General features: G+C 36.1%; 1 protein-coding gene across 1 annotated transcript in view; it reads right to left on the bottom strand.

Moving 5' to 3' along the window:
- Nucleotides 1–25,391, bottom strand: part of THSD7A (thrombospondin type 1 domain containing 7A) — a 293,266-nt gene that overhangs the window by 34,224 nt on the left and 233,651 nt on the right. Inside the window, exons 14-16 of the mRNA XM_087774171.1 lie at nucleotides 16,870–17,064; nucleotides 13,258–13,521; nucleotides 1,359–1,537 (exon numbers count right to left, since the gene is read on the bottom strand). Coding sequence (XP_087630297.1) covers nucleotides 1,359–1,537; nucleotides 13,258–13,521; nucleotides 16,870–17,064 — 638 coding nt within the window. The remainder of the gene's footprint in view (nucleotides 1–1,358; nucleotides 1,538–13,257; nucleotides 13,522–16,869; nucleotides 17,065–25,391) is intronic.

The following is a 25,391-nucleotide window of genomic DNA, read 5'->3' as shown; positions in this document are numbered from 1 at the left end:
TTTTATTTTTACAATAATTATATTTTGAATCATCTATTATTTTTTGGTAAGTACCACATAACTCAAATTCGAGTAGAAGTACCGGTAGAGGGCAATAGTGTTGCATATAAGTAGCTAACAGACCTAACAAAATCACCTTTGATGGAGAAAAATACGAGCCTATTATGTACTACATGAATATTAAAGAAGGAAAAAGACTTCTGTATAGACTATAATTTGCTCCTATTGAAACACATTCTTCCTAATTTAAAGCATATTTACATGCTGACCCAAATCCAGCAACCCACATTCTAGTTTGTATTTTGTTAAAGTAGATCACAAACTTAGTTTATTAGCTGCAGTTTAACACTTATTATTTTCTAAATTAGAACTAATTACATTCCCTAAAGCAGAAAATTAGATCAACAAGCCATTTCACTCTGCGCTAGCAAAATGTCAATAGGATAATATTAAGTACATGAATTTTTATTCAAATGTAAATCGACAGCACAATTTTTTCAATCTTTGAATACTTACAAAGACGACCATGTGGCTGTTTAACATGCCTCTGCAGACTAAATTAAATTCAACAGTAATATGAATATAAATCAACTCTGAAGAGCACAAGTTAACTGACAAGGAAGGTTTTTCTTTCTAAAACTCTCCAAGCAAACAGGAGCAAACAAGCTTCAGGGGTTTGACATGGACTAGTGCTAAACTTGGTCCCAAAGACTAAATGCTCATTAGTGGTCAAAGTACTCCCAGTGTGCCCTTGGATCACATTTTCTGGCTTAGTTTCACTTGAAGAGGATCCAGACTGTGCAGCCAGACTGCTCCGTACTGGAAAATCAAGTGCAGTTAGTGGGACAACTGGGAGATTGACTTCAGAAGTGCATTCCTGACTGGAACTGCAGTGCCAGGGCAAGTGTACCCAGAAGGTCAAGCTCCAGTTTGACTAAAACCCACTAAGGGACACTGGAATTATACTGTGTGAGTGTTTGAGAAGTTTTAATTTGCTTTCTAATCTAAGATGGTCAGGGAATGACCTTAAGAATCTTACCAGTTTAAGCATCTGTAATGAGACATTTTACCCATTGTATGAGATCTTCAGAAACATGGTCTTCACAATCTGCATGTAAGAATGTTTTATTGTCTCCAATCGGCAGTTCAGATAATGTGCTCAGTTCTTGCAGATGGGGAAGTAATGAAGGCAGATCCTATGCTGACTGAGGAAATCTAAACCAACACATACTCCTCCTTCTACCTTCATCTGCCCCTTATGTTGTATAGTTTTTCTACATCAACAAACAATACAGCTAAAAGGGTTATCTGAGGTATGGAAAAAGCTATATCAATAATGTAAATATAAATCAAATTACCTGATTGACATGATCTAGCTTTGGACAGGGTCTTCCACCATTGTAGGGTTTTTCACGGAGCCATTTGGACCGAACCTTTACCCCACTCCCACAGGATTTACTACAGCGAGACCAGTTGGACCACTCACTGAGCTTGCAGTCTGAGGGACATGGAATAATACAGGCTTCCTCAATGTAACCTGCGCGAATGGAAAAGAAAGTGAAATCTCTTCAACATGTCACTCTGCCACTTCTCCCTGAAGCCCTCGTCTACTTCATTTAGATTGTCCAAAGTTTGACTTGACAGGATTGTGTGAATAGAGAGATTTCTTCATCATTAGGGCTAAATTAAATTCTGCAGAAAATTGACACATATAGTTGGAGACTGTGTTAGAGTAGCAGCTGAGCATCCTCACTGCTATCTGATTAGGATTCACACTCACCAGATTTCAGCATTCAAACTTACTGACAGCTACAGTGTAATTGACACTAACCCGTCTCTTGGTTGCATCATTCTTACACTGTAAAAACAATATTTTATTTTTTTTTTAGGAAAAAAGGTTTCATTAAAAGCTCCTCCATAATTGTTTCAAGTAATTCAATTGCAGTTATACATCAAAAATCCAACTGAATCAAAAGACATGCATCTTACCAGCCTGGAGCGAGGAAACTTAACACCTTGTGACCTTTCTAAGGCTAGAAAGAGAGAGTGGCCTGCCACATTAATGATCTGCCGATTAACAGCCATCTGCCCCCAGTAGCACACTGAATAATTGCACTGAATGGAAAAGCAGATGTTTGGTTTGGATAAGTCATTGGTCCTGAGAGGTTGGAAAGGGCTATGACATGGTCTGCAGGGAGTAACATGAGGCCTCAATTCACTGAATAAGTGAAAATGTCTTTCTTTCAAAAGCAACATATGCCATAGCTCTACAATATGTGTCATTTATGCCAATATTTACAGCAGAAGCTATAAAATCTCAAATAAAAAGCTGGCCTTTACTGTGTTTTTACTACAACTATACCCTAAACCTATATGAACTCTCCTCTCCCCTTTCCTGTGTCAGATCTGCAATGTATTTACTGTTGGCAAATGTTCATTTTAGAGATTAAAGAAACCTTGGTGCATTTAAAAGTGAATTAAAATATTTGGTGAACACAGTTGCAAAATTAACACATACTTGGGTAAGATCATTCTCAAATGATGGGCATGGTTTACTAGGCATGGTTTCAAATGTTTCTCACGTATCTTGAATTTTTTTTTTTTGTTTAAAAGCAATCACTGTCATTTCCATCAGAGCTGATGTTAGCAGCTTTATGTTTTTAACCCATTCTTCTATGTAAAGCTATTCTGTCTCTTCTAAAAGCAACCAATACCAAACAATCACAAGTTGTGTAGAGAATCAAAACACTTAAAAGATTTCAATTCTATATACCTATTTCTAGTTGCTTCCATTTGTTTGCTTTAGATATAAAGAAGTGTTTTGGTTTTTTTTTTAAACATACAATAACATTCAGAATATTTTATGATCAAATTCAGGCAATGATTTTATTCTATATAGCTTTCATCTGTTTGGAAGTGTTAAATAGTTAAATAAATATACAGAGCACATCCTGAATGTGAGCACTGCAGAACTACTATTCACCAAATGTATCTTCCTTAAAACAGCTAGAACGTTATTAGCCTGAATTACAAGCATGTTTATTAAATATCTCTCGCCATTTGATTGATCAGCTCAGTGATATTTTATGAAACGTACACTGTGTTAGACAAAATACATTTTTGAAGATCATATCACTGCATATCAGAGGTGGTGACATAGATTGCCATGCAGTAGTAAATGCAAAATCGATTACATTTCACCTTACCTAACATCTCTGAGTGAGTCTCAGAAATCAGATGCACCCTATCTCAGAGCCCCATCCTACACTGAACTCTGCTTGCATGAATATCAAACTCTGTATCTTCACCGGAAAAGAGCTTTAAACAAGCCCTCTTAGGTGCTATACAAAACCATATACTCATACAATCAAGAAACTACTGAATGAAAATGGACAATAACAAAAAAGTTAAAAGAAACAATTCCCTCCAAGCAATAAAATAAGTGCTTAGTGATATTTATTGTCTGATAGAACTACGTGAAGATTTTACTGCTCTTTATGAACTTTCTTGATATTCTGAAGCGCTGCCTTTACCTTCAATATAACTTCTAAGTAATTTTTTTCTGGAGAAACCTTTTCACTATAACAAAGTTACGCCATTTAGCATTTGTTAAATTTCTGCCTCTGTAATTAATGTCTGGAAGAAACAAATTCAAGTTGCTTTAAATATATTGTACATCCTTAAGTAGATAGCTTTAACCCCAGTACAGGCTGCTGCAGGAAGACTTTATTTTAAGGACCTCCATAAACCCCTGAGCTATTTTAAATTTGTCTTAATTAATCTCAAAGGGATCTTCCCAATCTGCCCCAGTCATAGAAAAAGATCTTCTCCATGATATCACGATACTTTGGGACTTGGATAACTGTAGCATGGGAATACTTCATGGCCTGCCAAAAGAAGCCTGTCTGGACATACTAAACTAAAATGATTGACAAATTAGAAACTATTTTGCTTTATTTCCTTTCAGCTCATCCAAATGAGGACAATAAATATTTTTTTGAGATATTGAGAATGTTAGCCAAAAATTTTAACAAGATTTTTAGAATCTTGCGGACAGACATGGTATCAAATACATACTATACTCAAGTCCCAGGTAACTTTTTAATTACACTGAGCAGTAGTTCAAGTGATTCCATAGAATATCAAATGAAACCATACCACTACAGCAATGTTTTTTCACACTATGAAATATCTACATTGAAGTCAGCCACTAAATCTGCTTTAGCATAGAATGCAATAAAGCCAGAACAGTATTGTATTACAGGTATAGTGTCTTAGTAGGAGTTGTAACATGGAAAACTACAAGCGTGCTTATATGTTAACGCATTTTGGAGAGGATGCAGTGGGCCAGCTGACACTTTCCACCCACTTTATAATTAAAAAATACTGAACTCCAATCTTATACTGGGTCCTTAATCCTACAAGCTTCATGGAATAGCTTCTGCTCACCATATAGCTCTTTGCTATGCCATCTGGCCTATGATGCTCTTCCTCCTTCCTATTTCCTCAGAAAACCTGGCATCAAGACTCAAATTCCACATGTGAAAATCAACCAGCTGAACAAGAAGAATGGAAAAGACACATGAAGAAGAGAACAAGAATGGAGGCAATCACTGAAGGCATAAAAAGGAGCTCTACAAGGTATGAAGGCTTGGAGCTACTGGAAATGTGGAACATTTTTTGAGAGCAGAGAGAAAAACTTATTATTATGCAAGATGCAAGACAAGCATAAAAAACTTCTAAGCACTGGTACGCTAAAAACACTAGATAAAAAATAGGTCAAGGACATGAACAGGATAAAGGGATCCAGAAAGGATCCCCCAAAATATCCCCCAAAATAAATGAGTGAAGTTACTTTTCATGGCAAAGAGTCAGAAGTCAAAACAACAAAGGAGACACAAGGCAAAAGAGAGACTGAGGTGGAATAGAGGAAAGGGTAAGAAAAGACAGGGAGAGGGAAGAGGAAAATACATGGCTTGGAACATAGAGTCCAGAGAATTGTAAAGACGTACTGCATAGGGATAGAAAACAAAGAAAAAGGAGAAAAGAAATAAACATCCTGCCAAAAGTAATATCTTGGCAAAGCACAAACAGAATGCAATGCCCTCGGGAACCTACTCTGGTATCTCCTGATCAGTGAAATGTAACGAAGAATGTTCCCACAAATAAAAATAGAGGACAAAGGGAAGAAATAAAATGACTGTGGCCTCTGATTGGCATGCTATAGGTAATTAGTGTGTAGAATGAAAATGACCCCGTTATATCTGACATTAAAAAGTTTTTGGCATATTCATCCCTTGGCATCTTCTTTTCCTCTCAGGCACCTCACTATTTTGCTCAACAGACTATCTAGCATTTAGCTGTGCCACTGCGCTCCCTTGGAACCCAGGCAGGAGCAGACTTCAAATTGCTTGCAGATATTTCTCTAGCCAAGAAAGAAGATGGAATTAAAAAAAAAAAATTACTTGTTGCAAATGACTTGTTCCACTCCATTTACTACCCATCTAATGGTACTTTTCAGAAAATGCTTCTCTGAAGCACGTCATCACGTCAGATGCCTTTCTGTGTGTATGATGTCAACATATCTTTTAGGGTGATTAAGGATGATAAACTCCAGAAGTTCATTGCAATCACCCCTCAAATCCAAAAAAGGAGATATTTAGGAACTTTGAAAAGTTTATACTCTTTTTTTTGTTGTTGATTTTGTTATATTTTATGTGTTTGGATTTGTAAACTTTGTCCAAGCTGTAAAAATTTTAGTAAGTGAGAAGAGAGCACATTGTGATATAGAAAAATTACATAGAAAACATAGAAACCAGAAATATTACATGCAAATGGGACTGGTGATACAGATACATAATTTCTGACATGAAAAAGACATGAATGAGCATTTTTCAGTTTTCAGACTTGTTTCCACTCTGATCTAATCATCCTTGAAAGGGTGCCCCTTGTGTTAGACAGTGTAAAATCTTATTAAAGAAACAGTCCTCTAATGTGTGGGTGTTCGTATGGTGGAATATCACACAATTATATCACACAGACAGGTTGCGTAATATAATTACAGCAAATGGCATTCTAGAGCCTTGAGTTTTAAAGACCAAGAAATTACCAAGGTAGAAGTACAATAGATGCAGAGAGAAGGAAAGAATGAGAGCAGTGAAGCAGCTATGAAGAAAAGCTGAGGAGAGTGTGAAGGTTAGGGAGGGACAGCGAAACAGAAGACCAACACTGTAAAGGCTGAAGATATGTTCTCTGGACATCAGCAGTTCGTGTTTTGCCTGCTGTTTCTCCTCCTTACTGAAGTCCTTCACTGCATGCTTCCTGCAGGTCTTCCTTCTCCCCACAGCATCTGAGGGATGCTGGAGAGATGAGACCTTGGGATACTGTGGAAAGAGCATTGGCCCTGCATGGTTCGGAAGGGTATTGGAAAGAGACATCCATCTCTTAAGGCCTATTCCTTTTCCCAGTGCAGTAGTTTTTCAATTATTTCAGCTCGTATAAGCTGAACTACACAAGGCTGTGAAATGGGCAGTTGTCTACTATGAGCGAGAACATGGCTATTCTATCATTAAAGATTTATTACTGAACCACAATTTAACAAATAGCTTTGAACCACTAGGAGTATGAACTGAATTCATTATTAAAAGGGAAAGGTTTACTGTCCCATTGCTAATTGGCTATAAAATCTGGACACCTAGAACAAAGTCATTAACAGATGTGATGGATAATTTATAATGGAGGACTTTAATGGACTTCACACTTCGTCTAATGACAAAGCAGGTTAAGTAGGTGGATATAAGATTTTTCCCCACAAACTGCACCTGCAACGTGTAAGAACAGACTGACTACTGGAGCTGAAGGGTGCAGACATAAAGAACATCTTAGAAAGAGTTTACATGAAATCTTTTGTCCTTAGGACTGAGAGAGTTATGTTCCTGCTTTCATGACTAAAATGTCATGCTATGTTTCCAAGAAAAAAACTGCAATGTCAGAATGGTTTATGTTCTTTAACACAGATTTTTTTTCAAGGAAATATGAAGTTCTTGGATCTCATCTTCCAGGACAAAGAAAAATACAATTATTTGCATTTCACTTGTAACAGAATATATGTATTTCTTGAGACTATTCGTATTTCTGCCAAGCCATGGAAAGAGATTGAACTCCATATGACTTTTTTCTTTTTTTCCAGGATTACCCTTCAAAGCCTCAAAACCTGAGAGCAACTGTTAATGCTTAACTACCGTCTGCATCAGCAGTTCTGTCTCTGGTGAACTAACTACAGGTCTTTGGGTTGATGGATGACTGCTTCATGACTGATGTCCTGTTGACAGGGCAGATACGGTGGCACCATAATGCAGAGGCCTAAGCTAGTATTTCTGGTGCAGGGCAATAGGTAGCATATTCCTAGAGAGGAATATGCTACAATGGGACAAATATGGCACCTTGCATATATTAAAAAATAATCTTAGAAAAGATACAAGCTATGAAACATCAAAGTATCCTAATAACAGTTTGAGTACCTAAGCCTACTACCATACTAGATTAGAATCTCCTGTGGCAAATATATTTGTTTTAGAATAAACACTCAACAGAAAGTCTCAAGTAAATTTTAACACTCTGCTATTTTTTGTTGGTAAATTTGCGTTGCTTCAGGTTAGAATATTGAAAGTGAACAAGATTTAAAAAAATCGTAATACAAGTGGATACAGCAAGTTCTAACTGACATCTTGGACCCTGTGGACTCTGTTATAACATGGGAGATTTTACTGTTGCACACATAAGCAATTAAATACAAAATTCTTCGATTCACATTGATACTCCTAGCAGCTGTTGCAAAAGTATTCAGTGATACGCAGATATTCCTCTCTAATCCTCAGCATAAGCCTTGTAGCCATGGAGGGCTTTGTAGAGTCAGCACAAATCAATGCATCTCATTTAATTAATGCTAAAGGGGGAAATAATCTCACACTAATAAGGCAGCAGACAAACTATCCTGGACTGGTTGACTCTGCCTAAGGTTTTAACAGTAAACTGACATGAATTAAGAAGGGTAATACGACCGATATAAAAATGCTGCATCTGTCTGCCATGCTACTATGTTTGCCTTCACTACGCGTACACAAACACAACCACTTCTTAGCTTATGTGGGTCATGATTCATAACTGATATACGATGGAGGAAAACTAAATATTGAAGACTAAATAGTGTAGTTCATAAGCATGACAGTGGCCTGCTTTTGATTTCTTTGTGATGAAAATTTCAAGTTTAAAGGGACCACAAAGAGAATCTCTTTCAATTTTTTTCACAAATACACTGAAACAGATTGTTGGCAGACACATGTCATTATCCACAGAGCTCTAGTATGCTAGTGATGACAGGGATAAAGCTATAAAAAACAATTACTGCTTTCTAATGGAAAAAAACCTCTCACACCTGACTATCAAGTGAACTATAAATTTTTGTACTTCTCCGGTAAAATTACCTATGTAGTACTGAAACAAAGCAGGAACCAGAAAAAGGGCAATTTATGTGTCTTCCATTAAGGAAAACAGGTAAATAACAGCTCAGTTACCACTGGTACCTGACATTACCACATCTGCTGACAATGTCAGCTGTTAGCTCCTGCCCACACTCCACTGAACTGGTATGGCTGAAAAATACCAGTGGTAGAATATTTCAAATTGCTGCTGAATGGTGCTAACTCTTTCATCAATAAATTTAGCTCAAATCTGAAACAAAATATTTTGAAAAGAAAAATCAAAATATTAGGCATGTATAATACTGAAAAAAACATAGACAAAAAGAAAATAAGAAAAAAAACACCTTGTCCCTCTGCAGCTGAAACTTAGGTCTATTTTCAGCTGTTAGTTTGGGACTTCTTTTGAATCACATGTTAAGCTACAGAAATCTAAGGACCCTCTTCAGAAGGACTCTGCCCTCTGCTTTTCCGATGTTGTCACCTAGCAGTAACAACAGATTTATTTAACCATATTTTGCATTTCCTTTTTTGTTACGGTCACTCCTGTCTTTCTGAGAAACTTGTTCGTACTTGGGACTTTCTAGCTGCATCCAAAATGTCAAAGATTATCGCAAGAATCCTCTTATGGGTTTACTAATTTAGGGCCTTCCTTGTGTCACACCCTTCCTTTAGCTCCTCGGTGTCTGTGAAACTGTTAACTCTTCTCAAATCTTTTGAAAATGAGATGTGTCAAGCAATAAAAAGAGCTCTGAAGTATTCATTCTTCTGCTCCTGTTTACCTTTTCTTTCCTGAGTAAGTCAACTGAATTGTGATTATAACAACATTTTGCTAAACCAACAGTTTATGAATTTTTTGGCACTGCAGAGCAGGTCTATCTTCTGCTTCCTCCCACTCAAAACAGCATGACTTGTAACACTGACCTGTTCGTGGCCTCATAAATTTACACGGCAGTATTTACATAAAACTTTTGACAGTCTTGTAAACTGAGTTTCTTGTGGCATTTTAGTATATCACACGACATATCCCATGATATATTAATAACATTAGTGTGGGTGTAGTTTGCTGCTCTTGTCAGATTTAGAGGATGCTGTCACAGGTGAAGAAGTACAATTATCCCCATTTCCCACCTCATGATTTCATAGTGTCAAGATATAACAAAAGTTCAAGTAAAAGTTGGACACCGCACAGGAAGTATCTTCCCTTAAATAATGGTCTTGATTTCTCTCCTAGTCCAAGCTAATTTGCTGAATCATATCCCATAAAAACTGCAATTACATACTATTCTACTTGGAAAAGAAATAACAGACTCACAGGGGCTAACAGTAAAACAGATATCTGAATAAAGCAGATAACATAGCAGACAAACCTGACTTTTCTTCTTTGGATCAGTTTCAAAATTAGTGAAAAATTCAATGTTATCATTTCCGTAGGGAAATAAGCAGCTCTGTTAGAATTTACAAAAACAACCCAAGCAGGCTTGAATTATGAGTCCTGTCAAGTTTAGCTTGAAAAACTAAATGCAGATTGATGGGAAGCTACAAGGCACTTTTATTTGCTAGCAGGTGAGGTAACTATTGTGATACCACAGAAGTCCCTTGTTGATTTGGCATAATATAGCTTTTATGTTTGTTCTTAAAGAAAAAAACAAACAGCACACTGAAATCTAGACATGATGCCAAACTGAAGAACTGTCATACACCAAGGGCATGAAAATAACAAGAAAAACATCATAAATACTGGCAAGATATAAAATAAGATTTAACTGGCAAAAGAGCAGTTTATACATGTTGAGAAAAATAAAACCAATCATCAGAACGTAATCCATGAATACAAAGCAGATATTCAGAAAAGGCAGCAAACATATACTGAAATTAGACTGAAACATCTCTATCACTTGTTCTAGCTTCCTTGTATCTGCAAAAGTAGGTTAAACCTGGAAAAATGCTGAAGGCAGACAATAAATTAGGTAAGCCTTAGAAATAATCTGTACTATGTGTATGTACAACACCCATCAATAACAGATTTTTGTTCTAGAAGAGCTATTGGAAAGGAAACCATAATTTTAGTGACATATTCCTTAGCATCAGTTTAATTCCTTACGAAAGTCAGGTTAGATACCTCATGCCCTGTACATCTGAAATTCCTGTCAAACAATTTTAGGAAGTGCAAGGAACACAGGATTAGTTCAACAGCAATTCCAAGCTTCATCTGCCCATGCACTACACCATGGATGAACATACAGGTACTGTCTCCCTCAAACGGAACTGATGAGAAAACACAGAGAGAGGCCTTGTGCTTCACTCTCAAAAACAGGTAATGAAACAGGGAAGGAAAAATAATCAAAGAAGAGACACCTTAATAAACTGATCTAGAGAGAAAGAATTCAAAACAAAACAACCACAAAAAACAAAGGGTTCAGGCTTCCCAACCTACAATAAATATAGTAATGACTCAAACATTTCCAGTTTACAGAGAGAGCTAAAAGAGACTTCAAATCTCCCATGAGAAAAATGGGATGGAACTGTAGAAAGAAAAAACGAAACAATGTAATGCCATATTGTGTTTCAGGAAGGTTGTCTCTGGAGCCTGCTTGTGCTAAACGGTAAACCCTGTCTATAGTAGGTATAATAACCATTTACTACAGGTATAATAGCAATATACTGTTAGTAGCATTTCTGCTGGATTATTATTCATTGTGGTCACTGTGAGTGTAGGCGATGTTCATTGATAAAATCTATTGGATTAGAAATTGCTATCATGAAGAGTTATAACAGGGTAAACAGAAATGGTTGAGAATATCCTTTTTTTTTTTTCCCATTTTTTATTCCTCTTTTATATCTCTCTGATTCTTGCAATGGAATTGTACCTCAACGTGCACTGCCAGGGCTTGAAAGCAGCTACGTCCATGCTCGTTCTACACAAAGAAAGAGTTCCCACCTCTTTTTGCAAGCTACTTCAAGCAGCATGTTACCTACCACATACAACACCTACAATTTGCTCTTGGACAGGCAGCTTCTTCCCTTGTGTGTCTTCCCTTGGCTACTGACACAAAACCTGACAGTCCTCATTCTTCAGGCTAATGAAAATGGACTGGCAGTAGGCCATCAGTCCCTCTAGTTTCCCATGGACTTAAGTTGTTTTATAATTTCCTACTTTTCAAAGGTCACTCTGGACTTAATGCTGAAAGAATACTAATTTCTAACATAATATCACATACAGTTAAAGTTTAAAAAAAAATCAACAAAGAAATAGCAAAAAGTTTCAGTTCTGTATTTTATAACGGTGTCTTCTGAACAATTCAGATTGTTCCATGACTCTTTTTTCAGCATTCCCTACCAGCTTTCTGAGGAGCTTTCTAATTCCCTCAGGACAACTACACAGCCCAGGCAGATCTGTGCTCACACAACTGCTGGTTATTAGAGGTAGCTGCATCTTTTGGTAGTACAAAGATGGCAAGTGGTCCAAGTCTGGTGAAGCAAGTGTAGCATGTCCTCTTTAGACTACACAAAAGAACAAAACTATATCTTTGCGGACCTCTCAACCCAGAACAAACAGCTGAGAACAGAATTAAAGAACATTCTCAGAGTAGGAACAGAGATTTTCTGTCCCATGCAAGTTTAGGATTTAGACTTTGTCATTCAGATGTATTTATGCAAACTTATCTTTCAGTATGAGTTAACTACAGCAAAAAATTATTTTGAATAAAAATAAACATGGGAGAAAATTCTTCACAAAATTATCTTCTCCCTTTGCTTTGAGGTATTAAGCTGAACTTTCATTTTTCCATCGAATCACAAAGATACGCTACAGCTTGGCTTGATACATTCAGTTTCTAATTTATCATAGCTCTAAACAGGAATTAATAATGTTAATTAAAATCTCCTGAAGTCATTGAATTTCTTTGATTAGCTGTTTTAACTTTATCCAAGTAAATAAATGAAATTTCTGTTATCTTAATTTAACATTATAAAGTAGAATACATACACAAATTAAACTTACATTGACCTTTTAATGGCACTGAGACTAACATCCAGCTTTTCATACCAATAGCTCAGATACAATTTTGCACAGCAAGCAGGAAAACAAATTAACAAAAAAACTCCAGTGATGTAAATCAGTGCGTTTCTGGCTCACTGAAAAACAGAAAGTGCAGGTTTTGATCCTAACACTATAGATGCATCCACTTTAGGAAGGAACACTGTTCCCTCCAGGAGCAATGTGAATACAAAGGATATAAAGTCTTTAAACATCCTAGTTTTACACATGACAGAATTACACAGAGAAAGTGCTGTGTGCTGTTGAACTCAGGTCAATGCATGCCTGTTAAAGTGCTGAAGAGCAAATGGTAGAGATAAGGCTATTTAAGGAGATTAAGGCTATCTAAAGAATCTGTGGAAATAACTTCATCCTTTCCAAAGTAGTCCTGTGCTGTCCCTGTTTATTTTTTGAGGATCTGACCCTTCTAAATGGCTTTAGTCTCAAATTTACAAGTACAGTTATCAGAAAAGACAACAAGATTTTACTTTTATCTATTAAAATACCTCGTTAGTAATTTACCATTATTTTACTTTTAAATATTGCACTGCAATAATCAGTAAAAATTAAGTTTACTATTTTGCGAGTCAGCAAAAACTTGTGCTGGGTTTGAAGGTATCTTGGGATAAAATGCAGCCTAAGCAATAAATATTAATCTGCTAATTCTACCTGTACACTTATTATGTTAAATGAAATAAAGTAGATAAGTAAACAGATGAAAGAAAAGAGATTTCTAAATACCGTGACTGTTGCATCGTGATGTTTCCACAAGTCGATTGTTTTGGTCATAGCATGCCATGGCCTGGTAACGATAGCCTTGTCCACATTCCTTAACATCTCCTTGTACCTTCATTCCCAGCAATACTTCTGGCTTACCCTCTGGTAAAATACAGTCTGACCAATTTCCCACAGGCTGAGCACTGTACTTGTCACACGGACAAAATTGATTCTCAATCAGAGGATACAACTGAGAATTTTTGCATTTATCCCTTTTCTTACTTTTTCCTAGAAAGAAGAAATAATTATTTTAGAAAGTTTGTATCAGTTTACATCCCCTCAGAAATTTCATTTAGACTTCTGTAACAAATGCTTGCAATCAAATACATATGCCTAAAACTACTTACATTAATCTTCATTCATCTAGGTTAATGACTTGAATTTCTTAAGTAATGGATGCCTACAATTTGCACAAAGGCAACATCTTTTAAAATAAACCCATATATTTATATTTACTTTGGATAAAAGTGCTTGGGGAGTACAGTTTGAAAAAGATAGCAATTAAACAAATATATCCTTTTTCCCCTATTTCATCAGTAGTGTGCAGTCCAACAAAAAAAATTGTCTCTGGATAAAACTTTCTCAAGTTGAAGGAAATTGCAGAAGGAAGTTACATGCATCTTTGCTACAGAGTACCTTCTTTCAAAATGTCAAAACCCTTTAATTTCATCACCTGTTACCGCACATTTGTTAATAATTACCATTCTTACCCTCTAATAGATTAAGCTCCTTCTGTGAATTTGGTTCTTTTCAAATCTCTTCTCGTTTTCCTTCCCCAACTGGAGCATAGATATCCCTCCACCTTCCACTTCCCATTAAATCTATTTGTAATCTTCTCTTTGGTAAAGTTTGTTTCGTTTTCCTTTGCATACTAGACAGCTCATCTATACTAATGTAGAAGATTTTGCAAAAGTAGTTTTAAAATTGCTTGTTACTTAGATACAACTGTAAATTAATATTCTGTAGGATTTTCCTTGCTATTCAAAACAAGGCACGGGACACAACCTTGCAGCACCGTTAGTGCTTGCATTTACTACTGCCTTCATTTAGAATAGAAAAAAAGTAACTGAAGAAAAGTTTATCTTTCTTTTGACAGCACAACTTCATACTAAAAATACACTTCTCCTGCTCCTCATTTTCATCTTAAATAATGATGAATTCACTCCAAGTCAGCTTTACGTGTTAGCCTGGGTAGCACATTGCCACAGAGAATACACCACAGCACATATCACAGTTTTAGCAGGTTTGAATGGGTAACTTAGGACAGGGAAGCATCTCAAAGCGTTAATAGTGTGGTAAGAGAATACATTCTTTCTTGCTTTGTTTTTAAAATAAATAAAAAAAAAAATTGTTAGTCAGGGATTTTTTCCCCTTGTGGAAGCAAACCTGGCATAAAGTTCACTGGAGTTATAAGACAGCCACAGTGAGCCTTCTTGAAGATCATGAATTATTCATTGTCCACAGGTCTTCTGATTTACAGGGGGATGGAGCAGGGGATAGGGTTTGGATCCTATCACATTCTTTCTGAGGCTGCTAATGGGCACCCCCCTTAGCCAGCTTTCCTCCACCACAGACAATACAGACTAATTGGCAAATAGTGCTGTGACAGAGGCCAAGTCTCACTCTTGAGGTTTCAGTCATAATTTAGAAGCAGAGCATGTGTTTTTCTCTTCATTTCATGCAGAATAAATAAAAAAAACCCAACAGACTAAAAAGAAGTCGAGGAAAAAAATGTTTTAAAGTGGAACATATGGAACAAGGAAAAGTTTGTGGCAAGGGGTTGGACGTCATTGGAAAAACTTTTTATTCTGATAACTAAAACCTCAAGAGGTTTAAAGGGACACAAGGTAAGAGCATTCTTAGTTGTGTCAAGAAATAAGGCAGAAAATTAAGCAACATATTGCCTCATGTGTTGATCTGAGCTGCTGGAAGAAGGCAATGGAGGAATGCAGAACACGGAACTTGGAGAGCAAACATTCAGCCAGGGAAAGGACTGGCTTAATCATAAATCTGACATTCAAGACTGCAGCTAAGAAGTTCAAAATAGGTAAACCAAAGCTTAAGGCTGAAAATGATGATTTATAGCAAGAGGCTGAAAAGCACTTAGCTGCCATACCAATTCTAATGCACCAAAACACCATCCAAGAGGGAAGTACTGGTGTAGCGAAGACCAGAAGTAGGAAGAGGAATGCAAGTGGGTTAACACCTGATCCTGTTAAGGAGAGATTATTGTTGATTGGTCTGTCACCAATTTAAAAAAAAAAAAAATACACTTTCACTAGATTTTCATTGGAAGTTCCAGGGGAATTTAAACAAAATTTTTTTTCTCAATTACAGTTCAGTGTAAAAAAACCAAAACTACAGAAAACAGACCCAATTCAATCTGATGAGAATTCAATCTGGTTAGACAATGCTGGCAGGATACAGCTTGTACACAGAATCATGGTTGCTGAAGAATCAAAACAAATTGCAGACCTGCTCCCTAAACTCTTAGCAGAGAAAATACACATAAATCAAGAAAATGCAAATAATTAATAGGGTCTGTGGCCACTCTGGTTTTCGTTATCAGTTTTCCAAATCTAGTTTCTTGTCTTAGCAGAATTAAATTTGTTTAACCTTATTTGGGACTGAAAGTGATTTGAGAGTGATGTGAAGAGATTTCCTACCCCAGGACTTTTCCGAGTGCCTCACACTACCTACATCATGTTGAAGACCCCAGGGTCTTTGGCTTTTTACACCATTAAACCAATCAGTTAGTCTTTGTGAGTTACGTGCTTTTCAACATTCACTAAATTGTCCAACATTTGCCTGAAAACTATCAGTAAAATAAAGTTTAAGCAAAAAAAAAAAAAAGCTTTTGAAAAAATATTTTCACATTTGAAGCTGTAACTCACAGAAATTCCTTGAGAGTGTAACCTCAAAGGTCTGTCTCTCATATATGTTAAATGCTTAGCACAAATAGATAATCTCAAGGACATAGTTCCATACAAATGATAAACCATAAACCAGCAATCTTCCTGACTTCTTTGTGCACGGAAGCAGGCTGCAGAGTCTGGGTTTGGAAAAAACACGGTATGAAAACCTTTTAAATAGCAAACAACTGGGCCCCTTTTGGTGGAAAGATAACACAGGGCTCAACAAAAATGCAGGTAAAGATTTTTTTAATTTTATTTCCTCGGACTGGATCAGATTGTTGGTTAATTATGCTGCTTTACAGCTTCCATCTCCCTGGAACTACAGACAGTGCTGACTTGCCTGTCAAGAAAAGGTCTGCTTTGCAGTTTACTATATGCGCTCCATTTAGAAGAAACTCTAGCTTCCTATGTTCTCCCATCTTCTCTCTAGCCACTTCTCCATGATCAAGAGTCTGAGACATACAGCAGGAGTTTGTTCTCCTGAGGGGTTATTTTTTTGTTCCACCAACAGTATACAGAGCGTGAAGTGACATTGGGTCTGCTTTCTGCCACAATGACAAACTGCTTGCTTGTCATAAGGAAACCTCAGAACAACGCAGGTTTTAATCAAAACAGTAGCAATAATTAATAAGAGATGCGTTATTTTTCTGGTTACTCTTACCAACAAGAGTGCGTTTTCTTGTCCTGACTCCTCCACAGTCCCCATTACAGGAAGAAAACTTTGACCAGTTTGTAAACTGACAGTCATCTTGGCAGGGAATCTGGCACGTCTGTGTTAAGGATGGTAATGGGCCAGAGTATTTAAGGCACTCGCTGATGTCAGCCTGTCCTCCATCTTGTCTGCGACAAGTAATTGCTGGAAGGAAAAAGGGATGGAGTTTAATTCAGCAGTTTTTTTCATGAATGTCTCTATTGAATTTAGTAAGTCTACAATATTCTACCACAAAATCACATTGAAAGTCCAGAATAGCTATACAACAATGTAATATTTGCAATCAGTTATATCTTGAATGAATACATTTGACATTTCTGACTTTTTTGAAATTCCGTTAAAATTTCTATTTATCAAGACTTACCAGGAAAAAAAAAAATCTTACAGACAACTGTAAATATTATAAAGGTTGCACCATGTTATCCACACCTGTTATACCACTTTTTACATTATCATTTTTCCTACAGACATAGCCTATAGCTCAGGCATTAAAAAACTTGCAATGCCATGTTAAGTAGCTGAATATTGTATAAGCTATAAAGTTGTATCAGCAGCATATATTTTAGAAAAAGAGACAGACATAACATTTGGAAACATACTTGAGTTCTAGATACCACTTAACCACCCACAACAGTATTGCTGCCTGATGTTCTTCAGCAATTTTAGTCTTGAAAAAGGGCTGAAGGACAAAGCATGTTTGCTAGGGATGGAGTATCAGCCAATAGGGCTACAATGTTTTATAACACAATAGCCATATCCTGAATAAAAGCTTCTCGCTTACAAGAAAAAAAATAGTTTCTTAATAAAACTTCACGTGGTACAAAAGGAAGAAGCTGGAACATAACAATTTACAAAGAATAAGGCTGTTTCATTAATACAGTCTTTAACAGTGCTCTATTATTGTTCCTCATGGATAATTTTAATTTTTTTTTAACATGGTTGCTTATCTATTATTCTAACCTAAGTCTCAGTAAATCTAATTTTATTTCCCTGCTCAAAACAACATAAAACTTATTACACAGTAACAAGATTGGAAACTTCTAGTTGTTTACACAATAGAATTATATTTATGTTTCTTGGCATCTGAGAGCACACAGTATATGCAGTATTTCATAATGACTGTGAAAGTAATTTGGGTCACCAATTGTTGCAGTAACATTGCATCTGAACACAATACATCATTCTGTATACATATGAGGGAATATCATGTTTTATATTATACTCAGTTCCATTGTTTAAGCATAGCACTTCAATGGTACTGACAGTAACTGTTTTATTGGTATGTGAATTAAAAAAAAAAAGTAAATTTTACTAACAAAACTATTATGGCATAATCGAGTTCAACTGTTGGAGAAAAATGGGGTTTGACTGCAAAGTTTCAAAATAAAACAGAAAACTGGCTATGAGTGACTATTTCCTGCTGGAGAAACAAGGAAGAACACATGAGGAATCTTTTTATTTTTTTTTTTTTTACATTGTTGTAAGGTAATTTTAAAGGTTTAGCCACCTATGATTTCTGAAAAAAGTTTTTTTGTCTGACAATTCTAAACTAAATTTCTACCTCATGATGACTGTAGGAAGCTGAACTGGATGACCCACATGGTCCATTTCATTATGTGCCTACTAAAACATATCCAAAGGTCCCAAGTGAATTGTTTTTGCCACACGTCTGTGGTAAAACACTGTGAAAGGGATGGGGTTTTGTTTTTCCAGAGAGGCTAAGCAAACAATTTCCCTGATCCTTGACTGCCCTTTGGAGTAGGGCTGCCAGCACTGTTTGTAATAGGCTCAGTACTGCATTAAATTGTGCTTATTGGGGGACCGACCAGCTGTACATTGTCTAATACAATTATTCTGTCAAATCCTATTATTATTGGTGCAGTTTAGATGAGGAAACCCTTTTTTCTTCAAATATAATTATAGTGAGCAATGAGCAAAACTGAATATCTGAAAATTGAAAATCCATACAACGACCATTTTAAGGATGCGTTAACTGTACCTACTACAGGATTTCTAAAATTACACAAATATTTTGGAAAAACACAACTCAAACCAGCATCTTCCAATACAAGCCTAGGCTATGGTTTTGGGTTCTTGTGAGATACTCTTCTCTGCTAATAGCACACATTGGTTTCCCCGAGGTAAAAAACACAGTTCAGACTAGTTCTACCATGTGGAAATTCACAGAGGTCAAGACTAAATCCTCTGTCTTGAGTTTGACCTTGGCATGTGCATGCATCAGCAAAACTAATTGCATTATCTTCACTGCATTCTCAGGGAGATATAGGCTACCATTTTTAGCAATGAAAACTATACCTAGCCAAGGGCTAAAAGACAGTCCACTGATTAACCCAATAGCTTTTAATAACCTTCTTCAAAAGTTTAACACCTATTTTAGATACTGCCTCTCCATCTAGTCCTTTGATAGGCCATAAACATTGTCCATTGAAGAATATACTTTCTTTCTAGCTAAATTCAGTTTTTCTAAAGCCACTATTCATTTCCTCATCTCCCTTGGTTATTAAACATTACTCTGTGGGCAGCTATCCACTCTGTCATAAATTTTTTCAGACTCATATTAGTGCACCTAATTTACATCAAGCAGACCCAGACGAGAAGCTCCCCTGAGGATTAACACTTTGTTTTTGTTTTTTTTCCAGATTAACTGTCAGTGGTACTGTAGCAATCAAAGCAGGAAAACTCTTCATTCTTGAGACCTAAGTATTTCACCTTAATAACACCACAAATTAGAGGATAGCTTGGCATACCAAATCAATTCCTGAATCATAATTTTCACAGTGCCTGTCCATAACTATTCATGTTACTTTTGGTTGACAATACCTGGATGATTTGCTCTATATTCCATTTCCCTATTGTTATTCTACAGATTCAAGCATCAATTTGAAAGGTTTATACTCTCTGTGACTGTTGAAGAGTGGGTATTTTTCCATTACTTAAAGTAGGGATTTTGACAACTGTATACATTCCATTAATACATTATTTTGGCCATGTAAATGTCTTACTTGGTATCTGAAATACTCTTACTGTTAGTGGAGTTACTTTTTCCACTTACAGCCTAATTTGGGCAAACTCCTTCCCTGCCTCTCTGATCAAACCCATGGTTCTTTAATTATATTCTATAAAAGTCGCTGAGATCGATGATTAACTCACTATACAGAGAAGTGTCTCCAACTACTATAAAGCCATCCAGACTAATTATTTTGCCTATACAACCACATTATATTTATTACAGACATTAGCAGTAAGTGGAAAGAGTTCTTCCATTACTGAGTTAAGCCCGAGTAATTGTGAAGTGAAAATGTAAAACAGGAGTACTGCTAACAGAAAAATCAAATTTAACATGGAAACCATTCACTTACAAAATTGTTTTGGTATTTAACAATTATTATCTCCCAGAAGAAAGGTGTGAAATAAATGGCAGTCTAAATTTTCTAGACAAGGGACTTTGATGTAATTAAAACATTACCGATAGTATTGTTTCCACCAAGCCACAGGGGACTATAGGCTAATATATTTGCTGTTGGTATAACGAAACACTAAGACTATATTTTAACAAGTCTTGTGTGTGGGTTTATATAAAAACCTCGCCAGTGTTACCATCATTAGTATACTTCACTAAAATTTCACTGAGATGTGAGATTCAGTGATTCCTACGCTTAAAAATTATTTTATAAATGAATGTGCTCTATGTCCTTTGTTTTACAACACACTTGTGATACCATTTTTTCAATTGTTAAATGTTTTTAACAACAAAAATATTCTATTTCATTTCTAGAAAGGCAAGAATTATTTCAGCACACTAACTTTTCTTACACCTACTGTCAATGCTGCCTAGGCTATGATTTCATCTATGTTTACTTCTTTTTCTGTGGAACATGGCAGACTAGACACTGCATGATGAAATATTTCTATCACAAAGTATTTTAATCAGGAGCACGTGCCAATAATATTGTGAAAATACAAACCTGAGCATTTTTTTATGCGCTAAAGAAAATAACAATGTGTTTCTGCCAAATAAAGTTGTCTGGAGATTTTGGCTCTTGTTTTGTCAGTAAAAAATTAATTTCTCATGTAAATACTGCTGAGCACTCTTGTCCAAAGTCTTACTTCAGTACAAAACCTGAAGCTGCTGCTTGTGCTTTGCAGTGACTAAAATACGAACCAGTCAATAGGGCACTCTCATCTGTTAAGTCTTGATGACATTAAAATAGTAGTTTATAGCTCCATGAAGGAGCAGCACTACTTCACGATTTTGTCTCCTTTCTTGTGCTTTCAATGAGGGCACGAAACCCCCACACAAACAAATCTTCCCACCCACCTAAGCAATGCCCAGAGAGGGAGGCTGCTGTCCCTGCTTAGCCACAGCAGGAGGAAAGCGTTTTTGACCACTGGTTCTGCCTCCAAGCCTCTGTGGTTCAAGCAAGCCTGCAAAGCCTCCTTGTGTGCTCATGGCCATCCTGGGAAGCTTCCTCCGATTCCCATGCTCCACTGTCTTTCAAATAAATCTACATACACCCTGTGAATGAAGAATAGCGAGACCTTGGGATCAGCTCTTTAATAATGGCCAATTCCCAATGACATCAAATATAGCTATTCAGGTATTTTCTCTGACAGCCAGGCTACTTAAGCTTCTTCTTAGATTTTACAAATAACCTTCCTCTTGCTATTACAGAATACGCTGACAGATTTCACAGTTTTCATCCCATTCCTCCTACAAAACTCTGAGGAAGATTTATGGTGGTAAAGACTGCAGGCTGTTCATCCTTTTGCAAATCTCTTTTCAGTCACTGGGATAGCCCTTACCATGTGCATCCATATATACATATATATCCATATATATACAAATATATATAATGATGTGACTAGGCTATTGCAGTTTGGGCACTCAACCTTCTCATCTGCCACATGTCCTCTTCACTAGCATTGGGATGCAGTTCAACAAGCCCTACTTAAATCTGCAGAAGCTACTGGCAAAACAAGCCTTTTTAGTAAGTAAGTTTCCTAGGCTTTCCTATACAATTCAAAACTGTATTTCTAAGTTCCTTCAGAATTCATTGGAGCTGAGGTATACTGATACAGATTTTTTTAAGATATGAGCATAACATAACACATACCCACCTAAGTTGTTTGCAGTTTCAAACTTTATACATTAATCTATCTCACTGAGCAGACCACTACTTTCAAGTTATCTATGTGCTAATAAATGTCAGCCTTAAGAATACAAAGTAGTATCTCTTAGCACACCCTGGCTGAAGCAGGTTCCTTTCACAGTGAGTTTTATATCCCACATCCCCATCAAATATTAGTAGCCTAGCTTTATCAAGCATTTACTCTCATTCTCTAGTTTTTGTATTTTTTTTTTTTTGGTCATTTTGTATTTGCCAGCACTCTGTGCCTCTCTCTCCTGGGATTCAGGTGACTCATCAAGACATCCAGTCAATTTACTCTTGCTAATTGAGAAATAGCTTATGAAAATAAACACAACATAAATGCTGTTGCAGTAAAATATGGCTTTTCTCTACATGTCCTGTTCCTGTTGGATAAAGTCAAAAGGAAGTTTCAAACTCCTTGTTGATGCACCCATAATATGCTCTCTTGAGGGTTTTGAACAAGAGACAGTTAGAAGCCTTAAGTTACTGCAATTCTATAATACATTCCTGCCCTGTTTATCCACTGTTAAAAGGCATTTTACCATATACGACTGCAAATTCTCATTCATCACAGAAATTCAACACAATTGTCATGACTATCTGCCTTGTTCAAATAAGGTTCATGACTGCTACAATGAATTTGCTGCTCAGGTATTAGATGCTATGTTAGATTTAGATATAAATACCTGTTCATGATTTACATGAATAATTAAACTTTTTTCTTTAAAAAATTCTAAAAAAAAAATCTGTTCTTAAAACAAAAACAAAAAACCACCAAACCCTTTTATTATCATCTTCCTCTGCATTGATCCAAGTTCTAATTTTGCGACATGTTCATTTAAACAGACATGATTTGTAACAAAACCTTCATTATACAAGACAGCTAGAAACAGAGCTGTCTTTAACAATGAATCACAATTCTAAACCTTATGATTCACCCAAGTATCTCTTTTGCCAAGGAAGACCAATGTGATAAAACAGCTAAAGAATGGAAATGTAAATAGTAAAGCTGTGATATAAAGCAAGGCATGCATATGCTTTAGTTACTCATAGACTCTTAAGATCAGACACCAGTCATTTTTAATTATTTCTAACTTTTAGTTTTTCCTTCCAATTTAATTATCTTTCTAACTAAAATAAGGACAGTGCAGACTATTTTGTTCAAAATAAACCGCTAATGAATGCATAGTCAGATGTGCCTTTTCCCTGGTGTACATTCCTATTCTTTCTTATTTAACACATTTGCTGATACGTTATGTGTTACAGTGTGCGTAGGCAATCAGATCAGAAATAGGACAAACTAATAGCATTGGCAACATCCCCTTGCACTGAAAAAGAGGAACTGAGAACTGTTCTCACATACAAGAATGCAATTACTTGCTCTACTGAGTATCAACACAAAATGAAAGGACAATCCACAGGAAACCAAAGGGCTGAGATTACTTCTATAAGATTATTGTTTCACTTTGTCATCAAAAGTAAATTACCACAAACAGATGAATGAATGTGTGATTTCTGCATTTGTGAGCATCAGAAAGTTGAGAGATAACTCTTTTTCAATTGAAAAAGAAATGCTTCTATGTCTACATTTTCACAGTATGGTAAGCATTTTTACAGAAATTACCAACAAAGAGTTAAATGATCTGTTCAAAATATCTTTATTCCAGTATCACATTATAAATGCAGTATCAGAATGTTATGCTAAATGCATGTCATATTTCAGTGTTTAGCATTTCCTGATTTTGGGGGGGTTAAAAGGACTTGCACAGTAGTAGCTCAGTCTTTTCTGTATCTACATCACAAAATAATCTTTAAATAAATGATTTATAGTACAGAACTTTTAATAATATATCGTCATGCAAAGTTTTCCATAGCCTGCAGAAACTTCATTTACGACAAGCCAAGTATGCAGGAGGGAGCCAAGAATTAGCAGGGAGAGGGGACAAAGCCTCTTCCAGAGTCTTCCTTCAGAAACTGGTAAAATCTTTCTAATGCTGTCCAAGGCAGAGCTCAATCAGCCAGATGCTTGCATTCAGGTCAGCCTCCCTTCAGTGAGCACCTTACATGAAATCAACTCTTGTGTAGGGGACCAAACTAAATAATGTGCACCACTGAAAATTCACACATGGCTATTTTCGTGGCAGAATTTGAAATGTAAGAGGGGAAAGCGAATATGTTAACTCCCTGTGTAGGAGATAACCTATATAAAACAAATAAAACACACTACCCATGTTCAAAATGCAATTTTCTGAGCTGCGAAGTAAATAAAACTTCAACCAATAATCTCTAGAATTGCAGAAGTATGTTTTCTAAACTGAAAGTTACTTTTGTGCAAAAATTCAACTATTACTTCCAAGTCGTATTCATTGTAAAGGTGCTCAAGAAAACAGAAAATATTTTACTTTTCTCAATCTAAAGAAAAGCTGTAGTAGTTTATTTAGCTCCCACAGAATATCAGTTTACGTTACTGAGCACAAAAGTAAAAGATATATTCAACACACTGTCAGGTATTAAAACACTGAGACATGATACATAATATACCTGTGTTCGAAACTTATATTTTATGTTAATTTACATAATTTCCATCAATGGGAAAAATATTGGGCCAAAAAAGGCTCTGTCTTTAATGCCTGTAACTTTCACCACTGTAACAGGCTAGACAATATTTAAATTCATATTTAGATACTTGGACTGAGGAACAAATAATCTTTGGTTATCCAACTTAAATAACTTTCTTCATGTTCTACAATAAAATTTATACATTGGATAGACTTAACAAAAAGCAAGAGCAAATGGAAATCTCCCCTTTCTAACAGTTGATCTCAGAAACATGTACAAAATTCTACCAAAACCACCCGCTTTCTTCAGGCTTAGCTGCTCCCAAGGTTCTTAATTAACGATTGCTCATGCTACCACTTGACCACATTACACTAGAGAGCTATTACCATTATATCTGCTTGTAGGAACAAGACTACTGCTTGAATACATCATTCTTTGCAAGATCAAACTCTTTGTAGTACCAGAGGGAAATTCTGCCAATCTGTTTTACCAGATTTGAAAACTGTATGCCCAGTAATTCCAAAATAATGTATTACTCTGCATGTGTGTGTGTACCGCCCATGATTGAAATTACAGTTTAAAAAAAGGTAAGTTTCCTGATGCACAAGAATAATAAAAACCAATTTGCATGCAGTACAGTTAGCTATCTTTCTTTATTGACTGACTTTGAGGGAAAGTCAAGAGATATAGGTACTACCATGCAAGCACAGAAGACAACATTTTATACTATCTGAACTCCTG

This window comes from Nipponia nippon, unplaced genomic scaffold (genome assembly GCF_047370975.1).
Source record: "Nipponia nippon isolate SJK-2023a ecotype South Korea unplaced genomic scaffold, ASM4737097v1 scaffold_1, whole genome shotgun sequence".
Taxonomy (NCBI): Eukaryota; Metazoa; Chordata; class Aves; order Pelecaniformes; family Threskiornithidae; genus Nipponia; species Nipponia nippon.
This window is presented reverse-complemented; position numbering and strand designations above follow the sequence as displayed.